Source organism: Vipera berus (assembly GCF_964194415.1).
Source record: "Vipera berus genome assembly, chromosome: 2".
In the NCBI taxonomy this organism is placed as follows: Eukaryota; Metazoa; Chordata; class Lepidosauria; order Squamata; family Viperidae; genus Vipera; species Vipera berus.
Genome location: NC_138203.1, coordinates 73676874 through 73703920, shown reverse-complemented (window position 1 = coordinate 73703920; position 27047 = coordinate 73676874). Strand labels below are relative to the sequence as shown.

The window sequence follows — 27047 nt, the reverse complement described above, 5'->3', positions numbered from 1 at the left end:
GGGTCCCCAACCCCCAGTCTGTGGACCAGTACTGGGCCACGGCATGCCAGCAACCGGTCCGCACAAACAAGCAAAGCTCCATCCACAGGATGCAGTCTGCACAGAAAACCACCACTCCCTCAGATCCGCAGAAAAATCTCTCTCCACATAACCGGTCCCTGGTGCCCCAAAGGTTGGGGACCTCTGCATTAGTGTGGGTAGGCAATTATGAATATTAAGAAGCAACATATGGCTGGAATTCCACAAGGTTAACCAACCCCCTGCATCATGGAGATTGTGGAAAAGAAGTAGGTGCCCACTAAGATTTACGAAGCTTTCAATCTTCCATTCTGCCCATTAATTATCTTCTGAGAAATTATCTACTTATCTACTGTGTAATTTTTAATCACTGTGCAGTGTTGTTTCTAATTAGTTACCATGCATTCTCATGACAAAGCAAAATCCTTCTGTCATCCAGTGACATCTTAATAGGTTTCTACTGAAGTAAGTATGAAAGAACATGATCAAATATTACCTCATCTGCAAGCATCTCACTGACATTTTGTTTTCCTCTGGAATATTGTATCCCGCCATTTCCACTTATAATAACAGTTGCAAAAGATTCTGCATCTGAAGGTTCTCTTCCAGGATCCTTCACGTTAAACACTTCTGAGTAAAAGGCAGACTGGAGGGTTTCCAAATTAATGAGATACTTCAGTTTCAGATTTCTGGCAGTTGCTTTGCACTGGCTGAATTGCTGGATAAATTTCCGGAACCTGTACCTTATTCTTTTTCGTGTCAAAATATGATAATCTTGGATTTTTTTCCTGATGCATTTTGGCAAAAACATTTTGTAGCTGTGAATACAAGAACTACCAAATGAGTAATCAAACATCACTAAGCAATTCAAAGACAGTTATTTTTCTACAGTAAAAAAAATCAAGGGGTTTACAACTGAGCATTTGTATCACCAAATATTCTATCTACAGCCAACAGAACTAAGAACTTAAGGGGAAAAAAATAAATATACTGTATTGAACTATAGATAAAAAAAAACAATTCAACTCTCTTGCGTTTGGCTGCATTATTACCCTCCAATAAAATGAAGCACACTGCTAGCTCCTTTAAATCTGTCAATATCTGTTTTCTGCAATCCAATGTAGTACAATGGACAAGATGTACATTTTAGGAATGTGAAGAGGAAATTGCTGACATAACGTAGGTCAGACATATCTTTCAGAGTTGTACATACTGTACTGAAAGTTTTTGGGGAAAGTACAGCAGTGTGAGTTGATTTTAATTTTCAACGTGTGACCAGAATAGAACTTTCCTCCCCCGCCCCCTTCCATCCTTCCTTCTGCTTTTTCGTCTTGTGGACCCTCTAAAACAGATGACTATGAAGTACTGGTGTGTGTGTGTGTGTGTGTGTGTGTGTGTGTGTAAAAGGAATAAAGAATTGACTTTTCTGCTTGCACAATCACAGTTTGGGGCTTCTGCCAACAGATCTGAAAACCTCAACAACCAGTTTTGAAAAACAGTTAATAGGTTCAGAAGCAGTTATTGTTCTAAACCTAATGAATATCTAATCTATTCATGTTTTGCATTAAAGAAAGAAGATCATGACAGAAAAGAGGAGAAATGAGTTGCCCTTGATACAACTCTTTGTCATCACTCCTTTAACTTTACTCTCATTTCTAGCAGAGGCAATACTTAGATATGAATTGCAGTGATCTATCTGGATAGAGTATATGAGATTGAGAATGTATTTTTACTTATGCTGTATATGTGATTGATGTGCTATTTCAAAAAATAAATAATTACCTTACAGAATTGTAAATGGCTAATGGAGTTTGGTCCTTCTCTTTGGCCATTCTCATCATATCAAGGACAGCCATTCCAAGACATTCTTCCTGCGTTTCATGAGTCACAGCCATTATTACCCACCCGTGGACAAAATCTTCTCGCCACTGAATCAAAAACAAGACCGAGAACTCCTGATGAGTGTTTCACTGTGGGTTATTTTTACTGTAACTTGAAAAGTCTTCCATAAAAATCAGTCCAAACCACACAATTCAGCAGTATTTTGAAGCTACTCCCAATCTTGTTATACTGAAGAGTAATAACCTTTCAAGTATTTTTAGATAAGCAATATAAGCGTAATCAATTTATGAGTAAATACCTACAGATCTATATAATGAGTTAACATTTTTTACCTGAGCAAATAGGTAAGACATGACAATATCATCAAGGACGGGACTCTCTGCACTTCGAGAAACACCATACCGGTATGCTCGTATACTGTTGCTACAATACCAGTGTGGGAAATAAAATCTGTACAGAAACAGTATGTCACATATTAAAGTTTTTACTTTTTCACAGAATAAAGTTACTAAAATCTAAATGAGATAAAATTAGGGTTTCGAGTATGTTACTCTGTCAATCAAACTATTTTATTTAATTGTTACCTTCAATTTTTTTGAAAATAAACTTCATAAATTTGGCTGCTATTCAAAATTCATGGGAAGAACATTCACACAACAATTTTAGCATTTTGTTTTTCACTAAACCAAGCAGTAATTTAATGCATGTCAAATAAGTTTTCAATTTGAAATATTATTTTGCCTTAAATTGGCATTTAGTTAGTAACTTTGTCAACTGACAAATAATTGTCAATCAAGCCATTAAGACAAGGACTGTTAATTAATGGAAGGAAATCTGATTCAGAGTGAAGCCTCTCTGGAAAGAATTGAAGTTATTATGCTAGATTTTATAATTAATAATAAAATAATATATATAAGGACTCAATAGTTGGACAAATAGGCCAAATCCAGTCTAAACATCTGGCTGACTATGCAACCAACCATAATATAAATTACTATGCTAAATGTAGCCAACTTTGAAGATCAGACTTTTGAAGCAGCCACTGCAATCACTTCAGTCATTATTTTCTCAATGTTTTCCTAAGCCCCATATTAAAAAAAAAGCTCTGAATTCCTGTTTAAATAAATTTCTGGTATAGAAGAAAGTAAGAACATCTAAGAATATGGCTTGTGAGAAGAAAAGGCAGAAGTAGTTCTCTAGAGAAAGCTATTGGGCATGGTACAATTTTTGTTGTATATCAATGTAATCCTAGATCTTGTAGAACTGGAGAATAAACTTTCCTCACTACTGCCAATGCTACCAAATTACATTATGAAGCTGTGAAGAAAAGGTAGATTGTTTACCACATCAGCTATCTGATAAGGAACAAAATAATTTCATTATGTGTGTGAGATCAAAGACCAATCATCATGTCGGCATTACAATGTGGAAGTGTCCAACAGCCACTTTTCTAGTCTGAGGCAACTACTTCCATTAACTCAAAATTAGTTTTCAGATCTGAATAATAATAAAGGAAGGGTACAAATTATCTGCAGAGTGACTTCAATTTGCCCTTTGCTTACTCAGAGGCTAGTTTTACAGTATAATAATGTGAATCCTAACATAAAGAACTTCACTTTTTGACAATGCACAAGTATCTCTTCATGGTCTGTATGTCATACTTCGTCTACCACAGCTTGAATTACATTGTGGCACAATTCAATGTTCTAGGACAAGTTTCTTAAAATGTGGTGCTAGGACTCCTGGGGATCCTCCAATATCCTCTCAGGGGTCCTCAAATTCAAAATTATTTCTCAGTCTATGTTGAAAATAATACAATGTCAAAATTGCATTAAATAATAATGAAAAGCAGTATAGCAAATTTACAGTAAATATAAGTAAATATAAGCTACAAAATATCCTTTGGGGTCCTTCATAATTTTTAAAAACTAAAACATATAGATATATTATGTATTTCTTTTCTTTTTCCTTTATTATCCCTTTAGAATGTTTTTGTTTCACTCAATGACATATATAACCATTAAGCCCCACTGCTGCCTAATGTCAAATGTTAATAGGCAGCACTAAATATCCCAGCCCTAATTCTGACACATATAATTTCAAGTTTTGATTTGATACAAGGGGTTTTGGTCTCAGCTGGGGAAGAAATTCGCCCTCTCCAGCTGCGGACCTAATCAGGATACAAGAAGTGACATCTCAGTTGTTAAGACTGCCTGTAGACACAAGTAGTCCTCTCTTAATTGGGACCAGCAACTCCATTGCAATGGGAAACAGTTGTAAGATGCAATTTCATGTAACTATGTCAACTTATGACATTCTCAGCTGTCTCAGTTGCTGTCATTAGGCAAATCCCACATGATTGCAGCATCCCATGGTCATGTGATTGCCATTTGTGGACTTCTGCCAATTTCGCCATTGACTTCGCTTGTCAGAAGTTGGCAGTGAAGGTCACAAATGGCAATCACATAGCTACAAGATGGTTCAACATAATTGCAAGATGGCCACTGCAATGTTCTGCAAACCATAATGACAGCTGTCATAGGCCGCATTTACGCGGCCGCACTGACAGCTGTCAAATCTGACACATGCGCAGACGCTCCCGCAAGCACACGCGGCCGTTTGACAGCTGTCAAACGCCGCGCATGCGCACACAGCCGCGAACTGTCAAAACCGCGGCTACCCCACAGCGGCAGCCGCGAGCTGTCAAATACTGACGCATGCGCATTCACCACTCATCTGTCAAACTCGCGGCAACCCCCGGCGGCCGCCGCGAGCTGTCAAAGTTGGCGCATGCGCAGTCGCGGCGACAAGCTGTCAAACACCGGCCGCCCGCCAAAACCAGCTGACAGGATTCCCTGCCTAGTTACCTGCTAAGCGCTGTCGCTGGGGAAATTTCTGCCCTAACAGCTGACTGATTGGCCCCCTGTCTTGGAGGGAAAATGCGCCCAGCTGATTTGCTGTCCCGTTAGACAGCTACCTATATAAGCATGCTGTTTTACCGTTCCCGTTGTCCGGGCTGACTAAATAAACCTGTTAACGAAGACGCGTCTCCTTTGTCCTTCCTGCCGCTAAACCACCTGGCGACGAAGGTGGGATCCCGGTACTAGCCGAAGCCACGGGCCAGGAGTGTTGCTGTCCGGTCAACCGCTGAAGTCACTTGCTAAGTCACTGACCGGACAAGCCAACCTACCAGGCGCCCAAGTACCGCGGACCCGGAATGGCAGCCCTAGGACACATAAGGGAGTTCGACGTCCGGCACCCCGAAGGATGGGAGTCGCATTTGGGCCAGGTTGAGGGGTACCTCCTTGTAAATAAGATCACGGAGGACCGCCACAAGGCCGCCGCGCTCCTATGCCTGAGCGGGCCAGCGGTGTACGATATCGCCGTTGGCCTCTGCAGCCCGGACCCGGTCACCACCATTCCGTTTGCCGAGCTCACGGACCGCCTCAGCAAACACTTCGTGCCAAGGCGGTCCGAACTATATTGGCGGCTATCGTTCGCCCGACGGAAGCAGCAGCCGGGTGAAACCACCACCGCTTTCATCGCGACCGTCAGGCACGCCGCCCGCAAATGCCATTTCCCCGACCTGGAGGACCGGATCCGCGATCAAGTTATCGCCGGTCTCCAGAACCCGCGCCTGCAGAGGAAACTTGTGGCGAAGCCCACAATGGACCTCGCAGAGCTCACGCTGGAGATAATGGCATACGAAGATAGCCACCGCGACGAAATCGAGCCGTTTGGCGAAAACCCGGGCAACTCTGTCCATCAGGCCAGGGAGCTCGGCCAGGGGCCGCCGGAGCCCGAATCCAGGGTCGATGCGATCCTCTCCCGCTTCAACCGGATGACCGCCGGCCGGGAAAGGAGCCGCAACCAAGACCGACAATCGGGCCCCAACACGAAGAAGCCGCAGACCAACGCCAGAGCAAAGTGTGCCAGTTGCGGCGGAAGCCATGCCCGAGCCACCTGCAGGTTTAGGAACGCAAAGTGCCACGGCTGTGGCAAGACCGGCCACATCCGATCAGCATGTCGCAGCCTAAACCGGGAGACCCTCCACGACCTTGACGAGATCCCCGCAGGTAGGACAGTCCCTCCCCGCCCTCAACCAAAGGTCATAGGGTCCGTTTGCTCCTTAACTAAAACCCCCGCTAACAACATCCCCAGAGCCAAAGTTAGGACGTGGGTCAAAATACAGGGAATCCCCTGTGAAATGGAGGTCGACTCAGGATCCTCCGTTTCAATCCTGTCGGGAGACACCCTCCAAAAGATAGCCACCAAAACAAACCACCACATTCCTATCCAACCCTCCAGGGTCTTGCTGGCAGATTTTCAAGGGGCGCAAATAGACTTAAGGGGACAAGCCGTCCTGAAAGTCGATTTTAAAAAATTCTCAGGCCACTTAACAGCCCAAATAACTAAGCAACCAAGAACTAGTTTAATAGGACTAGATTGGTTTGAGGCATTAGGCATTCGCCTCGAGGGAACAAACCGCATCCAAACCGACTCTTTAGATACTATCTGCAAAAAATTTGCGGATGTGTTTGACGGCTCACTGGGCAAATACAATGGCCCCCCCATCGACCTCAAGTTCAAACCAGAGGTCGGACCAGTTAGAATAAAAGCCAGGAAAGTTCCCTTCGCCCTAAAACCCAAAATAGACAGAGAACTAGACCGCTTGCTCAAACTAGGAGTCCTAGAACCCACTGACAGCGGAACTTGGGAAACCCCCATAGTGACACCTGTCAAACCCAATGGTGACGTCAGAATCTGCGCAGACTATAAAGCGACCCTCAACCGCGCACTCAACCCGCATGCGTACCCAGTTCCGTCAGTAAGAGATGTTCTATCGGAAATAGGGTCCGGCTCCATTTTCGCCAAACTAGACTTGGCACATGCCTTCCTGCAACTCCCTGTAACCAGGGAAACCGCAGAAGCCCAAACCATAGTGACGCACAGAGGGGCGTTCAGGGTGAACCGCCTCCAATTTGGCATCTCCGTGGCACCTGGAATATTCCAGGAAGTCATGGAGCGCACCCTCAAAGGCATCCCCGGAGTCTGCCCGTATTTTGACGACGTGCTCATCGCGGGCGATTCCACCCAGTCCCTAGCAACCAGGCTGCACGAAGTCCTCTCGAGATTCCGCGCAGCTGGTTTAAAATTAAAACGTGAGAAGTGTTCAATCGGAGTGCCCTCCGCAGAATTCCTGGGGTACAAAATAGACGACAAGGGCATTCACCCCACCAACGCAAAAATACAGGCAAAACAAGCCGCACCCCCCCCAAAAAATAGAACGGAGCTCCAGGCATTCCTAGGGCTCCTAAATTTCTACCATTCATTTCTACCCGCAAAAGCCACAATAGCAGAACCCCTTCATAGGCTCCTGGACAAAGGGGCCCCCTGGAAGTGGACTCCACTTCACAATGACAGCTTTAAACAGCTAAAAAAATTACTTTCCAGCGATACAACCATATCGCACTACAACGAAACCAAACCCCTATGCATCGCCTGCGATGCTTCCCCTTATGGCATCGGGGCAGTCCTCAGCCACTCCCTTAACGATGACACGCAAGCCCCGATCGCTTACTACTCAAGGACACTTTCAAAAACCGAGCGCAATTACGCGCAAATAGATAAAGAAGCCCTGGCTATTGTGGCTGGAATTAAAAAATTCCATGATTACCTCTATGGCAGACCCTTTAAAATCTATACAGACCACAAACCTCTCCTGGGCATATTCACATGGGACCGCCAAACCCCGCAAATTTTATCCCCGCGAATGCTTCGCTGGACGACATTCCTCTCTGCCTACTCCTATCAGTTGATCTACAAGCCTGGGAAGGAAATGTCCCACGCAGACGGCCTTAGCAGGCTCCCACTTCCCCAAATAGACCCTGATCCAGCCCCAGCCGGCCAAGTCCTGGCCATACAAGAACTCACTGAATGCCCAGTAACAGCTAGAGACATCGCACTTGCCACAACCAGGGACCCCACCCTCAGCAGGGTACTCTCATGGGTCACATCAGGTTGGCAATCAACCTGCCCCTCACCCTCCATCCAACCTTATTTTGCAAAAAGACAAGAGCTTTCAACACATTTAGGCTGCATCCTTTGGGGCTGCAGGGTAATAATCCCCTCATGCCACAGAGCAAAAGTTCTCCAAACACTACATGAGGGCCACCCTGGCATCTCAAAAATGAAGGCTCTGGCACGCAGCTACATCTGGTGGCCATCCTTAGACAGGGACATCGAGCAGCATGTAGCCGGCTGCTATCTCTGCCAGCAAACCAGACCCTCCCCTCCACACGCCCCGGTCCACAAATGGGAAACCACTTCCAATCCTTGGTCCCGCATCCACCTCGATTACGCAGGACCGTTCCAGGGACAAACATTTTTAATTATTGTAGATAGTTACTCTAAATGGCTGGAGGTTCTCCCGGTTTCAAGCACCACATCAGAGGCCACTATTCAAGCCTTAAGGGGAGTTTTTGCCACCCACGGTCTACCAGATGTCATAATCACTGACAACGGACCTCAATTTACCTCCCGTGATTTCCAGATCTTCACGAGGAGGAACTGTATTAGACACGCAACATCGGCTCCGTTCCACCCGTCCAGCAATGGCCTCGCAGAGGTCATGGTAAAGACCACCAAAGACTCTCTGCGCAGAATGATCGTCGGGAACTGGCACCGTCGACTCGCCCGCTTCCTCCTCGCTCACCACTCCACTCCCGTGTCAACCACCGGTAAATCCCCAGCGGAACTAAGATGGGGTCGCCGACTGGTCACTCGACTTGACAGACTGCACCCAGACAGACCAGCGGCCGAAAAAACCAACAACTTGCCACACAAAACATTCTCTAAGGGACAAAATGTCTGGGCCCGAAATTATGGGGGAAGGGATAAATGGACCCAGGGGGTGGTTCTCGATCAAACCGGGCCCCTGTCATACACCATAAATGCTGGCTCGGGACTCACACTACGGAGACATGCAGATCAACTCCGACCCAGGTCACCCCCCAACACCTCCACGCCAGAAACAGCGGCGGAAGATCCTGCACCCCCCAGCACCGTTCACCCAGAGAATGTCCCCGATCCAGCCGACCTTCCTCCCGAGGAAGCCCCCGCAACAATGGAGAAACCGTCACCTCGCAGATCCACACGACAGAAAAGGCCGCCAGCATACTTACGGGACTTCGAATGGGCCGGGAATGCGCCAACAAGTTCTAACACTGTTAAAAGTTAAAAATAATTACCTTGTTCAGTTCAAGGGGGGGGGAAAGGGGTGCAATGTTCTGCAAACCATAATGACAGCTGTCATAGGCCGCATTTACGCGGCCGCACTGACAGCTGTCAAATCTGACACATGCGCAGACGCTCCCGCAAGCACACGCGGCCGTTTGACAGCTGTCAAACGCCGCGCATGCGCACACAGCCGCGAACTGTCAAAACCGCGGCTACCCCACAGCGGCAGCCGCGAGCTGTCAAATACTGACGCATGCGCATTCACCACTCATCTGTCAAACTCGCGGCAACCCCCGGCGGCCGCCGCGAGCTGTCAAAGTTGGCGCATGCGCAGTCGCGGCGACAAGCTGTCAAACACCGGCCGCCCGCCAAAACCAGCTGACAGGATTCCCTGCCTAGTTACCTGCTAAGCGCTGTCGCTGGGGAAATTTCTGCCCTAACAGCTGACTGATTGGCCCCCTGTCTTGGAGGGAAAATGCGCCCAGCTGATTTGCTGTCCCGTTAGACAGCTACCTATATAAGCATGCTGTTTTACCGTTCCCGTTGTCCGGGCTGACTAAATAAACCTGTTAACGAAGACGCGTCTCCTTTGTCCTTCCTGCCGCTAAACCAGCCACCAAGGGCATGAATCATGATCACATGACCAAGGGGACATGCCAATGGCCGCATCTATGAAGACCCATCTTATATACCCCTTGTTCAGCGCTATAGCAACTTGAAACAGTTGCTGAATGAGTGAAGGTTAAACAAGGACTACCTGTGTACTATTTTCCAGGTGAGTTAAAGCCATGTAAAGGGCCAGAAAGTATTATTAGCCCATAAGAGATTTCTGCTGCAGGGTACTTAAAGAAGGAACTTTACTCCTGAGTAAAAAGAATAATCAGGAGCATACAAGATAACAAATGGGATCCTCCTATAACTTTCAACTAAGGAAAAGCCTTGCACCGAGCACTGATCCTGACACTCCTGAATAGGGTTTTACAGAATCTTTATCAGCCATGCTGCCCTAAAATCTCTGAGTGATTCTATTGCTCAAGATTGTCAGTAAAGGGCTAAAAATAATACACTCTTATTTATGAGATCGAATTTGGGTTGGTCACCGGAACCAGAGGTGTACTCTTCCGAGCTTTCAGACTCATATTGGAGCCCATCTTCAGGGAATTTTTCTCTACTGAAATACATGCTTTTGGCTATTCTGTGAGTCATGTTTATGTGGTGTCTTCCTATTGGCTGATTGGTGTGTTGATGGCTGGCGATTGGCTGTCATTTCCTTGTGCTGCCAAGGCCTCGGCTCCCAAGTATTTGATAAAGTGGTGTAATTCAGCACTCCTGTTAACTTTTACTTATGCCCATATATTAAAAACTCAGATTAAAGAAATCATTAGCTGACACCTGTGATTCTCTGATTAAAGTTCCTCCTTTACATATGATTGAAAAAGTTCTTTAAGATGATACATAAATGAAATCAGAGTCTAACTCAAACCTTCTCCAGAAATAACTGCTTTGTTTTCAGGAACAAAACAGTGCAATCTTACCCAAAACAAAGCCCCATTTACTTCCAATTAAATGACAATTAGCATTACCTTATTCGATAGAGTACAGTGATAGTAGCTGATCCATCTATTTGGAAGGTGTAATTTGGAGGATACCAACATCGGTCAACCTCATTCATTAGTGCAAACATGTTGTGGTACACAGGCAGGATCCCTATAAGGCAAAAGAGGAAAAAAGAACCTCACTACAGATAGTCCTTGCTTAACAATGATAATTGGGACTGGAATTTCCACAGCTAAGCAACGTGGTCATTTGATTGTTCCACTTAGCAACAGAAACTTTGGCATTTCCAGTTGTCATCATTATGCAAATCATTGTTAAGTGAGGATGTTACATGATCACAATTTGTAACCTCTTACTTGTTTCCTCATTGATTTGTTAACAAGAAGCCATCAAAGGAGGTTGCAAATGATGATCACATAACTGTGGCGATGCTATGAACAATGTAAGTACAAGGACCAGTCATAAGTGTGAACAATTGCTGAATGAGTGGCAGCTGAATGAGTACATTCTGTAAAGTCTTTATCACACAGAACGTGGTACTTAGCTGGCTGTACCCACAAGGTTTCACCCTTTCTTTGGATTTTAAATCTCAAAAGATGATCAACAAAAAATTTAGAAGCTAACACCTAAACAGAAACATTATATCTCAGTAATTCTTTTCAGCAATTTTTAAATAATGTTATACAAACACAAGAGATATGAATAAACATTATACAGAAAAGAATAGGGCAGGATGTCTCTTCAGCAGCAGTCACTGTATAACCTCCCTTAACTACTGGCTTTGATTTCATGAGTTATATATATGGTCTCTCTCTGCAAAGAGAAGACTCTTTGGCCCAGAAGATGCTCATCTGATCAGAATGAGAGTTGACTCCCAGTAATTTTATAGTCAACACATGCATGTGCTTGCACAGGTGTGTACCTGCATCACCATGCTACTCCAAACTGTTCCAGAAAGCTGGAGAATCTTTGTAACAGCATGGGACAGTTCAAACTGAGCAAGAAAATTACAAAATCAACTTCCTCCTTGAATTACGAAGTTTTAATATATGTACCGTATATACTTGAGTATAAGCCGAATTTTTCAGCCCACTTTTTGGGCTGAAAAATTCCACTTCGGCTTATACTCCAGTCAACAAAAAAACTTACCGAGGACTTGTGCGCGGCCGAGGCTTTGGTGCTTCCGGGATCGCCCGCACCTCTCCCAAGCCACCGCCGTCCGAGACCTGCCGAAGTTTGGGGAGGTTTGGGGAGGTGCGCGCGCACCTCCCCAAACTCCGCGCCTTGCCTGCCTGCTTCTTTCCGCAGCGGAAAGAAGCAGGCAGGCAGGGCGCGGAGGAACGGAGATTTGCCGACGTTTGGGGAGGTTTGGGCGCCTCCCCAAACCTCGGCAGGTCTCCGTTCCTCCGCGCAGACCTGCCGACGTTTGGGGAGGTTTGGGCGCCTCCCCAAACCTCGGCAGGTCTCCGTTCCTCCTGCCGACCTTTGGGGAGGTTTGGGCGCCTCCCCAAACCTCCCCAGGTCTCCGTTCCTCCTGCCGACCTTTGGGGAGGTTTGGGCGCCTCCCCAAACGTCCCCAAACCTCGGCAGGTCTCCGTTCCTCCTGCCGACCTTTGGGGAGGTTTGGGCGCCTCCCCAAACCTCCCCAAACCTCGGCAGGTCTCCGTTCCTCCTGCCGACCTTTGGGGAGGTTTGGGCGCCTCCCCAAACGTCCCCAAACCTCGGCAGGTCTCCGTTCCTCCTGCCGACCTTTGGGGAGGTTTGGGCGCCTCCCCAAACCTCCCCAAACCTCGGCAGGTCTCCGTTCCTCCGCGCAGACCTGCCGACCTTTGGGGAGGTTTGGGCGCCTCCCCAAACGTCCCCAAACCTCGGCAGGTCTCCGTTCCTGTTTGGGGAGGTTTGGGCGCCTCCCCAAACCTCCCCAAACCTCGGAAGGTCTCCGTTCCTCCGCGCAGACCTGCCGACCTTTGGGGAGGTTTGGGCGCCTCCCCAAACGTCCCCAAACCTCGGCAGGTCTCCGTTCCTGTTTGGGGAGGTTTGGGCGCCTCCCCAAACCTCGGCAGGTCTCCGTTCCTCCGCGCAGACCTGCCGACCTTTGGGGAGGTTTGGGCGCCTCCCCAAACGTCCCCAAACCTCGGCAGGTCTCCGTTCCTCCGCGCAGACCTGCCGACCTTTGGGGAGGTTTGGGCGCCTCCCCAAACGTCCCCAAACCTCGGCAGGTCTCCGTTCCTGTTTGGGGAGGTTTGGGCGCCTCCCCAAACCTCCCCAAACCTCGGCAGGTCTCCGTTCCTCCGCGCAGACCTGCCGACCTTTGGGGAGGTTTGGGCGCCTCCCCAAACGTCCCCAAACCTCGGCAGGTCTCCGTTCCTGTTTGGGGAGGTTTGGGCGCCTCCCCAAACCTCCCCAAACCTCGGCAGGTCTCCGTTCCTCCGCGCAGACCTGCCGACGTTTGGGGAGGTTTGGGCGCCTCCCCAAACCTCCCCAAACCTCGGCAGGTCTCCGTTCCTGTTTGGGGAGGTTTGGGCGCCTCCCCAAACCTCCCCAAACCTCGGCAGGTCTCCGTTCCTCCGCGCAGACCTGCCGACCTTTGGGGAGGTTTGGGCGCCTCCCCAAACGTCCCCAAACCTCGGCAGGTCTCCGTTCCTGTTTGGGGAGGTTTGGGCGCCTCCCCAAACCTCGGCAGGTCTCCGTTCCTCCGCGCAGACCTGCCGACCTTTGGGGAGGTTTGGGCGCCTCCCCAAACGTCCCCAAACCTCGGCAGGTCTCCGTTCCTGTTTGGGGAGGTTTGGGCGCCTCCCCAAACGTCCCCAAACCTCGGCAGGTCTCCGTTCCTCCGCGCAGACCTGCCGACGTTTGGGGAGGTTTGGGCGCCTCCCCAAACGTCCCCAAACCTCGGCAGGTCTCCGTTCCTGTTTGGGGAGGTTTGGGCGCCTCCCCAAACGTCCCCAAACCTCGGCAGGTCTCCGTTCCTCCGCGCAGACCTGCCGACCTTTGGGGAGGTTTGGGCGCCTCCCCAAACGTCCCCAAACCTCGGCAGGTCTCCGTTCCTGTTTGGGGAGGTTTGGGCGCCTCCCCAAACGTCCCCAAACCTCGGCAGGTCTCCGTTCCTCCGCGCAGACCTGCCGACCTTTGGGGAGGTTTGGGCGCCTCCCCAAACGTCCCCAAACCTCGGCAGGTCTCCGTTCCTGTTTGGGGAGGTTTGGGCGCCTCCCCAAACCTCGGCAGGTCTCCGTTCCTCCGCGCAGACCTGCCGACCTTTGGGGAGGTTTGGGCGCCTCCCCAAACATCCCCAAACCTCGGCAGGTCTCCGTTCCTGTTTGGGGAGGTTTGGGCGCCTCCCCAAACGTCCCCAAACCTCGGCAGGTCTCCGTTCCTCCGCGCAGACCTGCCGACGTTTGGGGAGGTTTGGGCGCCTCCCCAAACGTCCCCAAACCTCGGCAGGTCTCCGTTCCTGTTTGGGGAGGTTTGGGCGCCTCCCCAAACCTCCCCAAACCTCGGCAGGTCTCCGTTCCTCCGCGCAGACCTGCCGACCTTTGGGGAGGTTTGGGCGCCTCCCCAAACGTCCCCAAACCTCGGCAGGTCTCCGTTCCTGTTTGGGGAGGTTTGGGCGCCTCCCCAAACGTCCCCAAACCTCGGCAGGTCTCCGTTCCTCCGCGCAGACCTGCCGACCTTTGGGGAGGTTTGGGCGCCTCCCCAAACGTCCCCAAACCTCGGCAGGTCTCCGTTCCTGTTTGGGGAGGTTTGGGCGCCTCCCCAAACCTCGGCAGGTCTCCGTTCCTCCGCGCAGACCTGCCGACCTTTGGGGAGGTTTGGGCGCCTCCCCAAACATCCCCAAACCTCGGCAGGTCTCCGTTCCTGTTTGGGGAGGTTTGGGCGCCTCCCCAAACGTCCCCAAACCTCGGCAGGTCTCCGTTCCTCCGCGCAGACCTGCCGACGTTTGGGGAGGTTTGGGCGCCTCCCCAAACGTCCCCAAACCTCGGCAGGTCTCCGTTCCTGTTTGGGGAGGTTTGGGCGCCTCCCCAAACCTCGGCAGGTCTCCGTTCCTCCGCGCAGACCTGCCGACCTTTGGGGAGGTTTGGGCGCCTCCCCAAACCTCGGCAGGTCTCCGTTCCTGTTTGGGGAGGTTTGGGCGCCTCCCCAAACCTCGGCAGGTCTCCGTTCCTCCGCGCAGACCTGCCGACCTTTGGGGAGGTTTGGGCGCCTCCCCAAACGTCCCCAAACCTCGGCAGGTCTCCGTTCCTCCGCGCAGACCTGCCGACCTTTGGGGAGGTTTGGGCGCCTCCCCAAACGTCCCCAAACCTCGGCAGGTCTCCGTTCCTGTTTGGGGAGGTTTGGGCGCCTCCCCAAACCTCCCCAAACCTCGGCAGGTCTCCGTTCCTCCGCGCAGACCTGCCGACCTTTGGGGAGGTTTGGGCGCCTCCCCAAACGTCCCCAAACCTCGGCAGGTCTCCGTTCCTGTTTGGGGAGGTTTGGGCGCCTCCCCAAACCTCCCCAAACCTCGGCAGGTCTCCGTTCCTCCGCGCAGACCTGCCGACGTTTGGGGAGGTTTGGGCGCCTCCCCAAACCTCCCCAAACCTCGGCAGGTCTCCGTTCCTGTTTGGGGAGGTTTGGGCGCCTCCCCAAACCTCCCCAAACCTCGGCAGGTCTCCGTTCCTCCGCGCAGACCTGCCGACCTTTGGGGAGGTTTGGGCGCCTCCCCAAACGTCCCCAAACCTCGGCAGGTCTCCGTTCCTGTTTGGGGAGGTTTGGGCGCCTCCCCAAACCTCCCCAAACCTCGGCAGGTCTCCGTTCCTCCGCGCAGACCTGCCGACCTTTGGGGAGGTTTGGGCGCCTCCCCAAACGTCCCCAAACCTCGGCAGGTCTCCGTTCCTGTTTGGGGAGGTTTGGGCGCCTCCCCAAACCTCCCCAAACCTCGGCAGGTCTCCGTTCCTCCGCGCAGACCTGCCGACGTTTGGGGAGGTTTGGGCGCCTCCCCAAACCTCCCCAAACCTCGGCAGGTCTCCGTTCCTGTTTGGGGAGGTTTGGGCGCCTCCCCAAACCTCCCCAAACCTCGGCAGGTCTCCGTTCCTCCGCGCAGACCTGCCGACCTTTGGGGAGGTTTGGGCGCCTCCCCAAACCTCCCCAAACGTCGGCAGGTCTGCGCGGAGGAACGGAGACCTGCCGAGGTTTGGGGACGTTTGGGGAGGCGCCCAAACCTCCCCAAACAGGAACGGAGACCTGCCGAGGTTTGGGGACGTTTGGGGAGGCGCCCAAACCTCCCCAAAGGTCGGCAGGTCTGCGCGGAGGAACGGAGACCTGCCGAGGTTTGGGGAGGTTTGGGGAGGCGCCCAAACCTCCCCAAACAGGAACGGAGACCTGCCGAGGTTTGGGGACGTTTGGGGAGGCGCCCAAACCTCCCCAAACGTCGGCAGGTCTGCGCGGAGGAACGGAGACCTGCCGAGGTTTGGGGACGTTTGGGGAGGCGCCCAAACCTCCCCAAACAGGAACGGAGACCTGCCGAGGTTTGGGGATGTTTGGGGAGGCGCCCAAACCTCCCCAAAGGTCGGCAGGTCTGCGCGGAGGAACGGAGACCTGCCGAGGTTTGGGGAGGCGCCCAAACCTCCCCAAACAGGAACGGAGACCTGCCGAGGTTTGGGGACGTTTGGGGAGGCGCCCAAACCTCCCCAAAGGTCGGCAGGTCTGCGCGGAGGAACGGAGACCTGCCGAGGTTTGGGGACGTTTGGGGAGGCGCCCAAACCTCCCCAAACAGGAACGGAGACCTGCCGAGGTTTGGGGACGTTTGGGGAGGCGCCCAAACCTCCCCAAAGGTCGGCAGGTCTGCGCGGAGGAACGGAGACCTGCCGAGGTTTGGGGAGGTTTGGGGAGGCGCCCAAACCTCCCCAAACAGGAACGGAGACCTGCCGAGGTTTGGGGACGTTTGGGGAGGCGCCCAAACCTCCCCAAACGTCGGCAGGTCTGCGCGGAGGAACGGAGACCTGCCGAGGTTTGGGGACGTTTGGGGAGGCGCCCAAACCTCCCCAAACAGGAACAGAGACCTGCCGAGGTTTGGGGACGTTTGGGGAGGCGCCCAAACCTCCCCAAAGGTCGGCAGGTCTGCGCGGAGGAACGGAGACCTGCCGAGGTTTGGGGAGGCGCCCAAACCTCCCCAAACAGGAACGGAGACCTGCCGAGGTTTGGGGACGTTTGGGGAGGCGCCCAAACCTCCCCAAAGGTCGGCAGGTCTGCGCGGAGGAACGGAGACCTGCCGAGGTTTGGGGACGTTTGGGGAGGCGCCCAAACCTCCCCAAACAGGAACGGAGACCTGCCGAGGTTTGGGGACGTTTGGGGAGGCGCCCAAACCTCCCCAAAGGTCGGCAGGTCTGCGCGGAGGAACGGAGACCTGCCGAGGTTTGGGGACGTTTGGGGAGGCGCCCAAACCTCCCCAAACAGGAACGGAGACCTGCCGAGGTTTGGGGACGTTTGGGGAGGCGCCCAAACCTCCCCAAACGTCGGCAGGTCTGCGCGGAGGAACGGAGACCTGCCGAGGTTTGGGGACGTTTGGGGAGGCGCCCAAACCTCCCCAAACAGGAACGGAGACCTGCCGAGGTTTGGGGACGTTTGGGGAGGCGCCCAAACCTCCCCAAAGGTCGGCAGGTCTGCGCGGAGGAACGGAGACCTGCCGAGGTTTGGGGAGGCGCCCAAACCTCCCCAAACAGGAACGGAGACCTGCCGAGGTTTGGGGACGTTTGGGGAGGCGCCCAAACCTCCCCAAAGGTCGGCAGGTCTGCGCGGAGGAACGGAGACCTGCCGAGGTTTGGGGAGGTTTGGGGAGGCGCCCAAACCTCCCCAAACAGGAACGGACACCTGCCGAGGTTTGGGGACGTTTGGGGAGGCGCCCAAACCTCCCCAAAGGTCGGCAGGTCTGCGCGGAGGAACGGAGACCTGCCGAGGTTTGGGGACGTTTGGGGAGGCGCCCAAACCTCCCCAAACAGGAACGGAGACCTGCCGAGGTTTGGGGACGTTTGGGGAGGCGCCCAAACCTCCCCAAAGGTCGGCAGGTCTGCGCGGAGGAACGGAGACCTGCCGAGGTTTGGGGAGGTTTGGGGAGGCGCCCAAACCTCCCCAAACAGGAACGGAGACCTGCCGAGGTTTGGGGAGGCGCCCAAACCTCCCCAAAGGTCGGCAGGTCTGCGCGGAGGAACGGAGACCTGCCGAGGTTTGGGGAGGTTTGGGGAGGCGCCCAAACCTCCCCAAACAGGAACGGAGACCTGCCGAGGTTTGGGGAGGTTTGGGGAGGCGCCCAAACCTCCCCAAACGTCGGCAGGTCTGCGCGGAGGAACGGAGACCTGCCGAGGTTTGGGGAGGTTTGGGGAGGCGCCCAAACCTCCCCAAACAGGAACGGAGACCTGCCGAGGTTTGGGGACGTTTGGGGAGGCGCCCAAACCTCCCCAAAGGTCGGCAGGTCTGCGCGGAGGAACGGAGACCTGCCGAGGTTTGGGGAGGCGCCCAAACCTCCCCAAAGGTCGGCAGGAGGAACGGAGACCTGCCGAGGTTTGGGGAGGTTTGGGGAGGCGCCCAAACCTCCCCAAAGGTCGGCAGGAGGAACGGAGACCTGCCGAGGTTTGGGGAGGCGCCCAAACCTCCCCAAAGGTCGGCAGGAGGAACGGAGACCTGCCGAGGTTTGGGGAGGCGCCCAAACCTCCCCAAAGGTCGGCAGGAGGAACGGAGACCTGGGGAGGTTTGGGGAGGCGCCCAAACCTCCCCAAAGGTCGGCAGGAGGAACGGAGACCTGCCGACGTTTGGGGAGGTTTGGGGAGGCGCCCAAACCTCCCCAAAGGTCGGCAGGAGGAACGGAGACCTGCCGACGAGCCGCGGCCACACAGGGTATTCCTGTGTATTCAGGCTTGCAAAATGGCGGATCGAGCCTCTGCTGGCGGCAGAGGCTTGCAGAACGGCGGATCGGCTTATACTCGAGTCAATAACTTTTTCCAGTTTTGGGGGGTGAAATTGGGGGTCTCGGCTTATACTCGAGTCGGCTTATACTCAAGTATATACGGTAATTGGATAACAGAGTTTTGTTTTTTTCCAAATTCATGATTTGAAAGGAGAAACAGAGGGTTGAAATATCAATCCTGTAGACCAGGGGTGTCAAACTGCCAGTGCCAAATGTGTTATGGCAAAACCGTGCCCACCCCATTGCCGGCAATGAAAAAAAAGTCATGATATGTCGTGACACGTCATGTGACGTTGCAAGTTTGACACCCCTGCTGTAGACAGATCACGTCATGTCAATCTGCCATCTCAAATTTGAAAATTCAGAGAGCTATATTTTGTTCTACTTCCAGCTACAAAGGTAGGTTCTAATGCTAACATAACTTGGAATAATAAAATGATCTGAGGAGGTCCTTGAATTCATCTGCAGATCCTTCTGTCTGTTCTATGTGAAGGCCCTTGATTCAGCTACTCCTAGGATTAAAAGCCTGGGCCGACACAGCTATACATTATGATGGAGATAAGCATCTGTTTCCATATTTTAACTGTAAGCTGCTTTGGAAACTAGTTCTAACTGGTTTAATAAATTATGGATATAATTAATTTATGAGAAGTAAACCTTATTTATTAATGTACCTTCCCATTCTTTGCAAAGGAGCCTAAGTAGCAATAAGTTATGCTAAGACTATCGGAAGTACAGAAGCAGGTAATATGCACCTAATTACATATTTTTTCACTGTTCTGCTCTTTCAGCGTTTCATTATTCCTCCGAGGTAGTTGTCCATCTTGTCTTAAGTTAAGTTTTAACTTACAATGGAATAATGTAGAGAACTAGTCCTCACATTTTATTGAGGTGCTGGTAAAAGTGTGCTAAATGTTCTGAGCTTGAAATATTCTGACTTCAAAGCAGCTGTTTCCTTAGTGTTTTGAGCAAAAGTCAAAATATGTGTGTTCTGAGAGTTTTGTACACCCACAACACAGCTGCATGTACATTGTTTTGTTTGAGAATAAGTGATTTGCTGCTTGTGGGAAACACAGACTACATATTGCTGCCAGCAGCTGGCAAAACAGTTTTGTTTTAGTATTCTTAGTATCTTTAGTATCCTTATGTAAAATATATATTTAATATTTCTTTCTCTACTGATATAGGCATGAATCTTCAAGCTTAAGGGTATGCAAGACACTTGATTTTGAGGTCCTGGGTTGACTTTTGGTTTTCTAGGTTGCCAGCCTCACTGCTGTGAACCCCTATTCAAGACAGGCATCTTCATCTCCTGACCCTCCCAACAGCCTCTGGATTTCTAACAAAAGAACAAGTTAACTAGGGGAGTAGTCAGTACAGCTTCCTTCTCTACCTGTGTTGAAAGAGCAGCCCCTTCCTTCCCCCACCCCCAACATGACTGATGCCGCTGCAAGAACACTGACCTTGAAAACTGGATGGCCATGTGTCACCCCTGCTACATGGCTGTATTGTCAGTTGATTTCCAAGGGTGATTCAAGATTCCCTTAGTTAAACACTGAGATAATGTGGGATGGAGGAAATATGCCTTCTTGGTCACAATGCCCACCCTCTGGAACAGAGATCGGGATAGTGCCCTCTCTTCTCCTAGGGTTCCAGAAAGCTCTTAAAACCCCGCTTTGGTCCCAGGACTGAGGTTAAGGTATTAATGTATTTTTGGAGGCCAGGTTTTGTTTTGTTTGTTTGTTTTGTGTTGCTTTTAAAAATAATTTTAATCCAAGCTATCTGTGTGGTTTTATCTCTTTGAATGGATGCTTTGGTTTTGCATGCTGCCCAGAATCCATCAGAGTTAGGGCAGCTATCCGTCTCCATTTCCCTTTCCTTCTCCATCTCTTTCGACTTACAACCAGTTGTTTAGTGACCATTTGAAGTTTCAACAGCACCGGAAAAAGTGACTTATGACTGGTTTTCACACTTATAATCATTGCAGCATTCCCGTGGTCACGTGATCAAAATTTGGGCAATTGTTACCAGGCATGTATTTATGACCGTTGTACCATCCCGGGGTCATGCGATCACCATTTGTAACCTTCCCGGCTGGTTTCCGACAAGCAAAGTCAATGTGGGAAGCCAGATTCACTTCACACCCTCATGATTCACTTAACTTTAGTGGTTGTTTTAGCAACTGTGGCAAAAAGGTCATAAAATGCGGCAAAGCTACTGAACAACTGTCTTGCATAGCAATGGAAATGCTGGGCTGCATTGTGATCGTAAGTTGAAGTCTACTTTAATTCTCCCTCTGACATTTTATGAGTTGTGGTTTTGGACAGTAGTTTTTTTTTAAAAGAGTAGATTTAGAGTGTAACAAAGCAAAGGCAAAAAGCTCACAACTAAATGTGGTGGGAGAAGCAGGGTGAGCTTCCTGAGGCTGACCACTCAATATCAACAGAGTCCAGCCATTCACTTGCAGCCTCCCTCTCCTCTCTTTCTCCATGAACAAAGCAGACTCTGTAACAACTTGTTGCTACTATACTGTACGCTTAAGAATTTTTTTATTTGCTCAAGCACTAGGTGTACTATATCAAGCCTTGGCCCTAGTGCACAGAACAAATAAGAACACTCAAATGCTTGAAATGAGTGTGCTGTGGGTAGGCACAACAACAGACTTTATATGAGATGTGACAGAGACAATGGGGTTGCGTGACCAGCTGTTCCAGTGGCTGTTTATCCCCAACTAAAATTCCCCCTAAGTACCACCTACACAAAGCAGAAAAAGTCTTTCCTATATAACTGATACAAAAAGGTAATCCTCAGACTACTGTGTTCACTACATCCAAATATAGGCATGCAGTACATTATATGTATTAGGTCCAAACCAAAAAGAAGCATGAATATCTTACCTCTCTCATTCAGCTACTGGTAAGGATCAACCACGAGATCTGTCCTGTGCATGTTTCCAGATCACATTTTGATCTCTACAATTATTTCAAAACTTAAACAGAGAACACATCTACCTCTTACTCATCAGTGCTTTTAAAGTGCCTTTATTCTTCTCTCTTAGTTGCTTTCCCCACTTCAAGCTAAATTTCTTCTCTTCTAGAAGCTAACTTCTACTCAGCTATGAGTACCAGAGACCATGTTCATATTTGTAATTTTGAATTTATATTTAATATTAATTAAAATTGTACAATAATTTAGTATCTTTAATGATGATTTAAACATCCAGATACTGAATTCAAGTGAATGAACAATTTGGTTACATATGTTGAGCTTTTCTCTTGAGCAGGAATTATGCATTCTAATTGTTTTTCTAGACATAGGTTAGTGCGTTGTTGTTTAATCATTATACACCAGCCCTTAGTGTCACAATTTTAAAGAATAGTATTTCCACACCAATTAGTGCATTGTCACATCAATTGGCACACTGATATACAGAGGTTTAAGCAGTATATTTTGAGCTTCCTTGGAATATGCATACTTAAGCTTTTTCAGGGTATGTTTAAACAACTGAAATTTATGGATTCAAATATGGTGGATAGCAGATATTACCAAGAAGATAATATTTAAACATAGGTAAAGGTAAAGGTAAAGGTTCCCCCGCACATGCGTGCTAGTCGTTTCCGACTCTAGGGGCCGGTGCTCATCTCCGTTTCAAAGCCGAAGAGCCAGCGCTTGTCCGAGGACATCTCCGTGGTCATGTGGCCGGCATGACTAGACACCAAAGGTGCACGGAACGCTGTTACCTTCCCACCGGAGCGGTCCCTATTTTTCTACTTGCATTTTTACGTGCTTTCGAACTGCTAGGTTGGCAGAAGCTGGGACGAGTAACAGGCGCTCACTCTGTTACGCGGCACTCGGGATTCCACCCGCCAAACTGCCGACCTTCTGATCGACAAGCTCAGCGTCCTAACCCACTGAGCCACCGCGTCCCTTGTATTTAAACATACTATTAATATAATCCAATTACCGATAGTTTCTTTCAAATTTGAAATGGAATTACTTTAAAGTAAAATATGTTTTACCTACTCGTACTTCTAGAATACTGGTTTGCTATCAGCGATGCAGTCTATCAGTGCAACAAGATTTTTTTTAAACAGAAAGAAAAAGCTAACTGGGTTTAGTTTAGTTTCTCAATTTTCTCATTCTGTTTTATAATAATATAAAATGGGAGACATTGAATGTATTCTATAGTATAAAAAGTATTAAGAAGATAACTGAATTATAATCCATTTAAAACGTTTGCATACAGACAATTAATTTGAAATTAGAAGTTTCCAGAATAGTAAATTACAAACACTAAGTAAAACCATCACAACACGATTTAAGCATAAAACAATTTAAGGTTTTATTTTCTGACATTCATTTCTTCAATGTGTAGATGATACCCGGTTATGTATCTCAACCTCAAATTGACCAAGCAATGCTGTCCAAATCTTGACCAGGTGTCCTTAGGCTGTCAAGGATTATATGGGGAGGAATGGGCTTAAACTCAGCCCTGGCAAGATTGGGTAGCTATGGGTTACTCAACCTTTCTAGGGCCAATAATGTGACACCTTTAGTTTCTTTGGGACTCATGCACAATTTGGAGGCTTTCTTGGACTCACTATTTCAGACCAAGAAGTGAATGGAAGCTATGGCTAAGAAGACTTCTGCTGAAATCTATCTTGTTAAGCAATTGTACCTTTCTCTTGACTGTGAGGCCTTTCAGACACTCTCTCTTTGATCACCTAACATATAAACTATTAACAAAGGAGAATATTTTTAGCTCAAGTTTGAAATGAGGAATTCTTGGGATTCATTACCCAAACAAAGTAACATAATCAGTGCTAGTCTGATCATGTTACCTAGTTTGGGTAATGAAACCTCTGCAAGAAAATAACCAAGCTCAGAGAGCACCAAGGACCCTTCATATAATAAACTATCACAATGCAGCCTATTTGCGGCTCTCCTTGAAAACCACTTGGAAGCTGCAGAAAGCAGTAGCACAGGCAATTTTGGATATATTTTATCAGGTCTCTGTAATAGCTTCGCTCCATGAGCTCCAATGGTTACCAGTCAAGGAAAGGATATAATTCAGGTACTAATTATGACCAATAAGCAAGCTCTTTGTGGCATAGGGCCTGGTTATCTAAATCAGAGGTCCCCAACCTTTTGGGCACCTGGGACCACTGGTTCTGAGGAGAGTGGTTTTTCCGCAGACCGGAGGGGGTGTGGTTTTGTGTGCTGTCTACATCCCGCAGATGGAGCTTTGCTTGTTTGTGCGGACCAGTTGCTGGCATGCCGTGGCCCGATACCGGTCCACGGACTGGGGATCCCTGATCTAAAGGACTGTTTTCCATGGCTTCTGCATAGGCTATACAATTGGCTAGAGATGGCATGCTCCAGGTCCCATCCACCTGATGGAACCTAGGAAACATCCTTTTTCTGCCAAAGCATTTGTCTTCTGATTCAGCATCCTCTCCTTGAACTACACTGCCTCTTTCCCCTGGACCATGGTCAAAGCAGCTCTGAAACCTGGCTGTATCTCCAAGGCTAGAGTGGATATTGGTCCCACATGGTTGATTGTCTTTTAATAGTTGTTTTCTTCTAGATTTTTTGGGGGTGGGTGGGAGGGTAAAAAATTGGATTGTATTATTCTTCTGTTTTTAATGTATGATGCCTAGAGCTGGGTGGCCTTATAAATTATTTAATGTATTAATGAATACTAATGAATGAATGCATAAATGTTAAATAATTTTCCATGTGTCATTGTTTATTTTTATGGCTCATTTGATTCTTTTTAAATAAAATCCATCATAACCCTGTGAAAGCTGATGTATGAGAAGGTGGTATGAAGACCAGTTCTAATGTGGCTGAGATAGCGAGATTAAAAAAAACCCTTGTTCTTATGTTGTTACTTGGTAATTATTTCTTAAGGAAATTTACCCTTTTGATTGAAAAAAAAAGAACAGAATGCTTACTACTAATAATAAAAAAGAAAACTGCAAATATTGAATTTTTACTAATTTTCTGAATATTGCTCACTGGACATATTGTGTATCTATGCAACCTGTCCCTCTGTCGGGAGCAAAAGAATAGATCCACACATGTTCAATTAAACTGATTTACTGCTAATAGCCTATGCACAGGAATCTTCTTAACTAATGGTTGGCACCTGTACAGACTTAGATAAGGGTCAATGGTACTCAAGGAGGGTTGGACTTAGTTCTCTTATGGCTACATAGGGATTCTGGACTGATCCCTCTTTTCACTTTGCCCTCAGGTCCTGCCATCCCTTCTCCTACTCCTCTCTATGACTCTGCAGAAATTTTAATATGGAAACTACGTATCAATTTAAAAGCAGAAAAGCATTCTGGCACTATGATTATGTATCTGGGATGAAAACCAAGTCAGACGGAGGATTAAGATATGTCTCTGACCTTTAGCATTCTTGCCATCAGACAGATCATAGCCAAATAGTTTCACTTACTGCTTTCTGTAGCAACTGCCAATGTTAGCAAATCTTGTTTTTACAATGCAAACAACGCTATCTTGTTAAGTTTTTTTTTTAGTTGTCAGTTACCTGCTGCCAAAAGGTTTAAATCAGGGCCCCTCCTTTAAAACAAACAAGTGAAATTTGCAAAGACAACATCTGAAAAATTAGCTCTATGCAAGCATTTCTAGGCATCTCCCTGCATATTTTGCAATTTAAAATGTGGAATGTAGTGTGTGTTCATATGAATTCTGTTCTCTAGCTCTCCACTTAATCATCAGGAATGTGAACACAAAGTTAGCTACACTAAGAAACGTGGATAAGTTGGGACTGTAAAAAATACACTGTGCAGGAATAGTGGGACTAGGCTTCCTGCACCCCCATCTTCTCAATATTTTAGCTCTTGTGCATAAAAAACAAGCCTACTGGCATATCCCTATTGCTCTTTTTGTGCAAGAAAAACACACACTGCAAGACAAAAACAAGGATATTCTTCCAGTATGAAGTCAAGTTCTCCTGAGAGAAATTGACGTTACATGCCAATACGAGGCAGAGCCAAAGCCAAAAAAATTCATATTCAATCACACATTTCAGCCATTATGCTTGAAAAAGGCCTACTATAACAGTAAGGGTCACCATTTATATTAAAACAATATTAAACTAATCTCTACCATGGTATTATATAGCATATAACCATGTTAAACCAAGATCCATCACATTATGGCTTATTGCACTGTATGAAAACAGTCAATAGGATGTAAGATAAGAATAGGTTAATTCAGGTGCCGTGCCGTACCATGTCTTGCAAAAAACATACTTTACACATACTTTACAAACCCAAATTGCTTTGAAGATCCAAACAGGCAAAATATTATTTGTTTGTCTACACCAGGGGTAGGCAACCTCGGCTCTTTTATGACTCCCAGAATTCCTGAGTCAGCTATTTTTCAGTCCATGAGTCATAAAAGAGCCGAGGTTGCCTACCCCTGGTCTACACAAATTCATTCCTGTCACCAGGGTAAAATAGTAAAATTATTAGCTTCATATAATTTGAGGCATGGTCCAAATTGTACAGCTATTTTCAGAGTTATGATGGTAAATAAATGGTGCAATAATATCACTTACAAATAAATCAGCCATGAAGTTATTTCTTGTATATATTGATATGGATATTTTAACTGTGGAATCTTTGCCAAATTAAAGTAATCAATGCCTCGTATTAATTCTGCAACAGGTGCTTCAGAAGACAGAAGTGTGAACACAGCATCTGTGTAGTCATTATCTGTCTCCACGATGACAAAACTACAATGGAAAACTCCATACAACAGTTGCATAATCTTAGGAACACACCCACAGCTCCAAAGGTTGCTTTAACAAATTGCAGACAAGCACTGCATTCATGGGTCTCATGTCTTCCAAAAACCGCTATCAAATTACTCACTGGATAACAAAGATGTCTGGCACTGTTCTCAAAAATGATTTTGGAAGTAACTGTTAAGATCATGTATCATTTCATGAGTTAAATTACTTTTTAATCTATTTGACATATGGTACATAAAATAAAGGTAAGGATCACATATAACTGCAGTGAAGCTCTGACTAAGTAATATAACAGCCTTTCCCTCAATCCTTTAACAAGATTCACTTAATCCATTAAACTATAAAATCTAATCAATAAAAATATATGTAACACGTATCTCTAAAATACAGTTCAGAAATACATAAATGAGCTCCCCTTTCCTCTTTTGGCATGATCAATCTAACTAGCTATTTTATTTTAGCACTGTACATAAACTTTCATTAGTCTTATTTTTTATATATTTTATTTATTTATTTATGAAATTTATTTGCTGCCCATCTCAAATCCAAATGACTCTGGGTAGCATATGACATAAACCATTAAAACACTTTAAAATCACCTATTATAAAATAACACCGCAGATAAAATCATTAACACAACATGGCAAAGGAGGGAGCCAGACACACGGG

General features: G+C 48.1%; 1 protein-coding gene across 2 annotated transcripts in view; it reads right to left on the bottom strand.

The window, feature by feature from the left end:
* The window catches only part of JAK2 (Janus kinase 2), a 104414-nt gene that overhangs the window by 44367 nt on the left and 33000 nt on the right, over positions 1-27047 (bottom strand). For both annotated transcript variants that reach the window (XM_081320851.1, XM_081320852.1), the window contains exons 3-6: positions 10683-10806; positions 2193-2310; positions 1801-1946; positions 515-836 (exon numbers count right to left, since the gene is read on the bottom strand). In XM_081320851.1, coding sequence (XP_081176977.1) covers positions 515-836; positions 1801-1946; positions 2193-2310; positions 10683-10806 — 710 coding nt within the window. The remainder of the gene's footprint in view (positions 1-514; positions 837-1800; positions 1947-2192; positions 2311-10682; positions 10807-27047) is intronic.